General features: G+C 36.4%; 1 protein-coding gene across 1 annotated transcript in view; it reads left to right on the forward strand.

Annotated features, from left to right (window-relative positions):
- Positions 1–301: 301 nt before the first annotated feature.
- The window catches only part of KIAA1033 (KIAA1033 ortholog), a gene marked incomplete at its 5' end in the record, with an annotated part of 35039 nt that continues 27533 nt past the window's right edge, over positions 302–7807 (forward strand). The window contains 6 exons of the mRNA XM_009864551.1: positions 302–441; positions 1530–1583; positions 1702–1767; positions 1941–1986; positions 3956–4023; positions 6735–6818. Of these exons, the coding sequence (XP_009862853.1) occupies positions 302–441; positions 1530–1583; positions 1702–1767; positions 1941–1986; positions 3956–4023; positions 6735–6818 (458 nt within the window). The remainder of the gene's footprint in view (positions 442–1529; positions 1584–1701; positions 1768–1940; positions 1987–3955; positions 4024–6734; positions 6819–7807) is intronic.

The raw sequence follows: 7807 nt of genomic DNA on the forward strand, positions 1-7807 counted from the left end.
TAAGGTCTTAGTTTCAAAATGTATCTAAATTAAAAAAATAATTTTCTGCAAACCGCTGTGATGTTTACTATTAAGTAGTAATACTTGGATTTCTTTTAAACTGATGCTAAGTTGTAGTGTTTTTAAACAAATAAGTACTTTGTATTAAAGATGCGGATGTATAAAGCAAAAATGCTGCAGCAAAATAAGGAATACAGTACTAGAGCTAAATAGCACCAGGTTAAATACTTTTCAGTAAAATTTTTGATATTGCAGTGTACTGAATGATTTATAAAACTGTACAAATGTTATAAATTCTCAGAAATTCATGCTGAAGTGCAGCTGAAGAATTACGGGAAATTTCTTGAGGAATATACATCTCAGCTGAAGAGAATTGAAGATGCTTTGGATGACTCTGTTGGAGATGTTTGGGACTTCAGCCTTGATCCCATTGCATTAAAGGTCTTGATATATTTTAAGCTGCGTTGCAACTGTTATCTTCCTAGTTCCTCCTTCCCCTCAAAACCTGAGAAGTAAAAGCTTGGTGCATTTGTGCTCTTAAAATTTTGGCTTTTGTTTTCGAGAAACCTATCCAATGCTATTTTAATTATCAAGTAGTTAATAAATTGATGTGTATCATAAGAGATGTTTTTGTATTGTTCTTTTTGAGGCTTTTGTATACTAGTGGAATTTAAATGAATTTACAGTTTTTCACGTGATGAGAAGGCTAACTCCAGCAAGCTTCTACATTGTAGATGCTGGTGTTTTTGTCTCGATATAGGGGTTGCAGAGGAGCTCACTAATAGTTATATAACTGCAGAGCAAACTGTGTGTGTATTTATAATTGTGTTTTGACTTAATGGCCTTGGTACAGTAGTTTCTGGCTGCCAGAGGTTGCCTGTTTCCTTGGTCATAAATTCTCTATCCTCTCTGGAGTGCTTTTTTTTTTTTTCTCTTCACTGAATTTGCAGATATTTTTTAAAAGTACTTTTGTTGCCATATGGAACTTGTCTGTGCTGAAGATGCACTCTCAAGCCATCATCTGAATAATTTGAATAATTTATGTGCAGGGCCACCACAGTGCTGGATATATATGAACTAGTCAATATTATGGCTGACTACAAAATATATGTATCTGTATGCAAATATAAGCATTATGCATCCCGGTTTTTGTGTTAGGGATTCTCTAGTCGTGTTTTGGGTTTCCCAAGCTGTTTGGTTTTTTTCCACGTACTCCATAATGGCCATACTTTTGCTTTCCAAGTTTTGTGAGGAAATTGTTGTAAATGCTACATAGCATACATGGTTATTTGCCTTTCTGCTTAGAGTAAAAGGAAAGGTATTTCCATGTAAATGTGAAGAGCGAAGATTTCCTGCAGTGCAGATTGCCAGTAATGTGCAATTATTGCTCTCTTATTACTTACCCTTTTTGAGAATAAACTGTGTGGGCAGGGAGGGGAAATACTTAACCTGGCTGGAGTGTTTTCTAAAGTTGTTTATTTGCTGGTTTTGTTTCTTTTTTGTTTTGTTGTTTTGGTTTTTAATTTTAGCTTTTGCCATATGAACAGTCCTCCCTGCTGGAGCTCATAAAGACAGAAAACAAGGTAAGTGCTTTATGCTTAAAAAAAAATGTTAAAAAATAGTTATTCTAGGTAAAACCAAGCCCTCTAAATGTGAATCTGTTTGTAATCTGTGTGGTTTTCTTCCCCCATTTGAGTCTAGGTTCTAAACAAAGTAATAACTGTGTATGCTGCTCTTTGCTGTGAAATCAAGAAGTTAAAATATGAGGTAAATTCAGTTGCCTTTTATTCCTGTGTATGAAAATTTTTATGAATTGGCAAGCTGATATATAGATTTATTCTTTAGCACGAAAGAAACAAGATATGATGTCTAAATGATTTTTGTTGCTTGATTACATATATCCCATTTATTAAAAAACAAATTTCTGCTTTTGTTGTTAGGCAGAAACTAAATTTTATAATGGCCTGTTGTTTTATGGAGAAGGAGGTAAGTAGCTCCCTTTACTGTAAAAGTTTGTGGTTTTATATTATTGCCTCAGGTGGTATTAAATGCTACGTAAATGTAATTTGATAATACAGAAACATGCTTTCTCTGTATCTGTGACTAATGAACATCAAATAACGGACTTTGAGGTTATAGTGATATGTATTAGTGTCTTGTAACTGTACTGAGTTTGCATAAGATAACAGTAGGATTTATCTGTGAAGCCCTGTTACTACACTAACAGGAAGTTTTGCTGCAGTCTTATTTTTACCTGAGAAGCAGGAAGTATGGGCTGTTGACGTTGAATTATATGTATAACATACAGCTTATGTATTGTAGCAGCTGTTTTTCAAAGTATGACATTGAAAACCTGTTTTTCACATATGAACACATCCTAAACCAACTTATTTCCTTTTGAGACTACATATTACATTGATTGTAGTAAACCAATAAATCTATAATTTAATGTAATAAAACAACAAAACCATCAGTATTAACTTGGACCCAGTCCTCTCTACTTTCCTTATGCAATTATAGTTGTTCCCAAAGAAGCTTCACTGTGTTGATGTCCCCTGCCTTTCAAGTGACATAATACAGGGACGTAAGTGGTTGTAAATTGATTCAGTTGTCAAATCATGAGGCCCTGCTTTAGGTGAAAGCTGCTCAAGTTAAATGTTGCAGTTCACTTATGGAACCGGAAAAAGTGTGAGCTTTGTTGTTTATTTTGTTTGTGGGTTTTTTTTCTTAGAAGATTCTCACTTCGTGTCAGACATAGTTTTAAATACCTTAAAAGCGATAAGTTGCCAAAATTATATTAGAGCATCCCTGAAAACTTCTCCATGTCTCCAGTACTAAAAAAAATCTGACTGCTGCAAATTAATTTACTACAGCAGCAGCTTGTTGCTGATGGATGTTCTGCAGGGAGTGCTTGAGAATGGCAAGAATCGAGAGATCAGCCCTAGGGTTAGGTGGGGATGCAGAAATTATGTTCTCTGCTTCCATATCCCTCCTTGTAGCATCTGCTTTGCTAACAGCAAGCTTGCTTACTGAGAACAGCTGATAAAGTTACTGACTCAAAGATGGTTGAAATTTAAACAAATACTGTGCTGGCCTTTTCCTTCTGTATAAAGAAATGTTGTGTTTTGGGTTTTTTTTTCATGTTGTCCTTGGAGCAGCTAGGGCTAGTCTAGGAACTTTAAATCATTAGTTGGATAGGGGTGTTTTGGGACATACACTAAACATTTCTTCTTCAGTTGTAAGCCGCTTTTGCTCAGAGTGGCCCAAGAGAAAAATCTCAAGCCCAGAGCATTAATCTGTCATCACATTAAAAAGACTGTATTTTGTCAGGTGGTATTAAAACTGGGCCAGCTGACTGAAACAATTTGGCATTGATGATGTAGTTATCCTACTTCACAGTACCCTGTTAGTGTACTTTGTCATACAGGTAATACTTTGAAGCCATGGTGATGAACTGGTTCTTTTGTGCAGGATGATATGTAGGGGAAAAAAGAGTAGTTTCCTGAGGCAATTGTATGCTCCACAGCTTTTTCTTCTGGTTAACAATGTCGTATGTTCTTTCAGTAAATAATTACCAGTGGATGTTGCTTGCAATAGAAGTACCTAGTGCTTTCATACGAGCTTTTGTAAAAGGAAATTTTCATATGAAATTATGTAATAGGTATGCCTTTTTAAAGGATTGTGTTTTGTATTCTTAATTTTCTTTCAAGTGATGGAGACTTTTTCCTTGCTTTCTGTCTTAACTTATAAACTATGTAATTTTTAATGAGAAACTTCAAAAATAAGGCCAGCTTAGGAAAGCAAAATTAAAAGTTTTTAAGGCTCTATCAGTATGCTTATAATAGTGTGCATTCACTTGTGTGACAAACAAATGGCTTGGAGGGCAAACTTCAATGTTCATTTAACAGGTCTAACAGGGGCTACCAAAAGCAGTAAAAAGTGTTTGTCTTTTAAGCCACAGATTCCAGCATGGTGGAGGGAGATTGCCAAATACAGATGGGAAGATTTGTTTCTTTCTTGCAGGTAGAGTATGTTTTGATCTTTTTGACAGCAATTATAATCTTAATTTTACTTGCAAAGTAGATTTAACAGTCTGCAGTATCCTGCTTGCATCTGGCTGAGAGGCATTGTAGTAATTTGATATGTTACTATGTTTTGCCTGCTGACCTGTCACAATCAGCTGATGTATCGCACATTATTATGTGTTTTATACTTGTCTAAAACTCTTCGTCTAATGAGAGAAGAAAATACGGTTTGTATAATCATTGCTTAACGAAATTAGAATTTAGTTAAGAAAATTTCAGTAAGAGAAGATACACTGAGGTTGTTTTGTTTGCTGGTAATGTTGAATGTACCCATTTTTGTGAATTTGACTAGCAAACTCTAGTTTTTATTGAACATTAGAAATATTTTTAGCTGATAGAAGAAAGCAAAATTTAAAAAAGTACATGGAAAAAAATTGCTTTTGCTCACTTGGAATTTCAGGGAAGAGCATTCATACAGTTTGGTTGTTATCAGGGTCCTTTGGATAAAAACAGGATCTATGTTTCTTTTGAGGATTTCCTGTCCTCTTGGATTTCAGTCTACTGTGGAGTTTTTTTGTCTTTATTATAGTGTAAGTGACTGTTCTGTTCCCAAAGAATGTTTCCATTTTTATGCAGTGTTGCTTGTAATGAAATATCTGTGTTGAAGTAGAGAATGTACAGGAAGCTTCCAGAATGTTTAAACAAATCGTAGTTTAACAAAGGTTATAATTCCTGTTCTTGCTGTATAGTAGCGCTCATTTACTGAGTCATAACAGGTTGAATGCCATAAGAAGTTGAGGAACAAGTTTCTATATTATGCCCAACTGCAGTTAGTTTATAGGATATCTTAGGCTGTTTTTTTCTCCTCCATTTTTCAAGCGTTTTGTCCTGTCAACTTTGTCAGTTTCATCCTTCATCCTCTATTTCTTTCTGAGCAGATGTTTGGTTCTGGAATGGGACTCTGTTCAATTGCGTGTTTCCAGACCTTGTTTTTTTGGTCCATGCCAGGATGCTCTGTCCGGTTGGAAGTTGAGAGCAGGGTGACTGCCTGGTTGGATATCTCTTGTGTGTTGCTAACCCACTCTGTAGAACAAGTTTATGTTTATTTATGGAGTAAACACTACAGAAAAATAGAGTAGTGTTGCTCATGAGCCTACTTTGTATGTATGCTACAGTGGCTTGCTGCTTGGTGAACAACTTTGGAAAGAAGGGAGATGCAGGATGTAGCTCCGAAGGGAAGGTTACTGGGCCAACAGATGTGTACTGCTTTGGGTAAAGTTGTGAGGAAAACTTTTTCCTTACCAAGTTTGCTCTTTTTAAACTGTTGTGTTCCCCTAAACCCGCTCAGTAGTAATCTATATTCTTAGACTGGAAAATGTTGTTCTGGTCAATGTTATAAACATATCCCTGAAGGCAGTATGAAAATACAAATGAAGATGGCAAAAGGTGAAATGTTGCTTTCATAGAGCGAATGTCTGCATGTTGGGTTTTTTTTGGCTTTTAGACAGGATTTTTTGAGTAACTAGATGTAATAGCCTCAGATTTGCTGCGTCAAAACACTTTTTTAAAAAAAAATCAAAATAATGCTGTGAAACACAGGCTAGGTGCTCTTGATCCTGTAGAGATGTTGTATTTGAAGAACTGTGTTAAAATGATAATCTCATCTGCATTAAGTGGCTGCTAATATGCATATACTGTTAAATTGGACTATTTTCTGGAAGTTTTTAAATGGCAGCTGGTGCACCTTCCCCAGGAAACATGATCTCAGTTAATCCATTTATTAATCTGTTCCTTGGGAATCTCTTGGCTTGTTTCAGCTCTGTTTGTTAGAGCAATACAAGTGTAAGAAGTAGTGACACTTTCATGTTTAGTGAAAACTGGTGACTAATAAAAGGCAGAAGCCCAAATAAAAATCTATTTTTGATGGAGAGGAAGACAGAATTCAGCTGTTAGCCAGTCTCCTGGCCGGAATGGCAGGCTGGCTGGTTGGCTAGTGTGGGTGATCTGCTATGAAGCCATCTGCTGACGGGCTAGACTCGTCACGTGCTGAATTTTCCCTGATGGGACTTCAGGATGCATTAATGAGCAAATATTAGTGCAGTTAAGGGAAACCCAGATTTGTTTCTCCTGTTGTTCTAGGAATGCCTTGTTAAAATCCATTACAGAAATTAAGATAGTTCTTTATGCGGTCAGACTTGACCCGTTCTTACTGGTTTTGTACTATGTAACTGAGCTCGTGTTCTGCTTTAGTCAAACACACTGCTCAAAACCATTTGTTTTTTGATTGTGTTTTTTTTAAAGCAGTATTTTGCAACTTACCACTTTTGCAGTAGGGGCAGGGTTCTGTGTTAGTTTCTAGTTTGATTTCTGCTGTCACCAGAGTGTGACTCTTGAATCTAATGGAAAAGGCACAGCCTTTGCTATCAGCGATATTCCCACTGAGAGCATTGGGGTGCTGTTGTCACGTTACTTCATACAGTCTTTGATAAATTGAACCGACAGTATAACTTGTCCAAGTGGTACTAGAACCTTGTTTTCAGTACCTTCTTAGCTTGATCCCAGATCCTTTTTCAGAGCTGTTAGTGAGATGTTTTCCGTCTTGCTGGAGGTCTGTCCACTGACTTGGATTGGGGATGTATTTGGATGATGACAACTTGTGTATGAGGAGGGTTGATACATGTATGTGCGTTTTATTTTCTTGTATTTCAGGAGCTGTCTTGCTTTGTTACTCGATGTTACGAAGTGGTGGTGAACGTAGTGCATCAATTGGCTGTTCTCTACACCAGCAACAAGTAATTATTCCCTAAAATGCTGTTTTGTTTTTATGTAGTTAAATAATTGTATAGAATATGACTGTTCTAGGACATAGTCACTTTGGAATAGTGTTATCTAGAGATAGGGAGAGTGCTTTGCTGTGCAAGTTTGTGTTTCACAAGCCATTACAGAAGTGGATTTGTTTTATTTTCAGAAATATTTTTGTATTTTTTTTAATAAAATTGATGCTTTTTGATTAAGATAATTACTCTTCCATCCTTGCTCTGTTCAAGAGAGGGATTCCTTTTATTGACTGATACAGTAGATATCAGTAGCTTAAGACACTTAAAAGTCAGATCACTTCCAATATGTGCACCTTGGTGTATATTCTTCACAGAACACCTATGATTTTGACACCTGAAGTTGAGTTTAGTAAGGGCTGTTGGACTTAGCACCTCTGAAAACTCTGAGAAGAGTTTAGCTCTGAATAGAATTGTTTGGTTTAGCTCCAAGTATAACTGCAGAGCTCTCAATTGCTTCTCCCTCCACCCTCCAGACAGGATAGCATCGTTCTCAGTTGTTTTTTTTTTCACTTTTGTCTTGTGCTACAGCACAAGGTAGCTTTTCTGTATGGTGCTGGGTGCGCAAGGCTGAGTGTGTAGCTTGGACTTAAATAAGTGAAGTGATTTTGTACTTTTGGACCACAAGGCTACATGTGTCAAGTCTACTTGCTGTTAGCGTAAGTGAATTGAGAATTGCCAATACGCATGTGCACTGAATGCAGTCAGTGGTTTGAACCAGTCACATGCCGTACATTTAAAAATGCATTATCAAATTTGATCGTAGCCCCCAGATTTCGTATAGCATACATTTTTAATCAAATTTTGAAGTTCTCCTGTTCTCCGAAGTTACTATGTTAATAAAGAAAAACGTACCCCAAGAAATTAGCTGTACACACCGTAATACAGAATTGGTAAGTATGCTCTAAGACTTTTAAAAGCATTAAAAGATTTATTTCATTTGCAGGA

Source organism: Apaloderma vittatum, unplaced genomic scaffold, assembly GCF_000703405.1.
Source record: "Apaloderma vittatum isolate BGI_N311 unplaced genomic scaffold, ASM70340v1 scaffold13142, whole genome shotgun sequence".
Taxonomy (NCBI): domain Eukaryota; kingdom Metazoa; phylum Chordata; class Aves; order Trogoniformes; family Trogonidae; genus Apaloderma; species Apaloderma vittatum.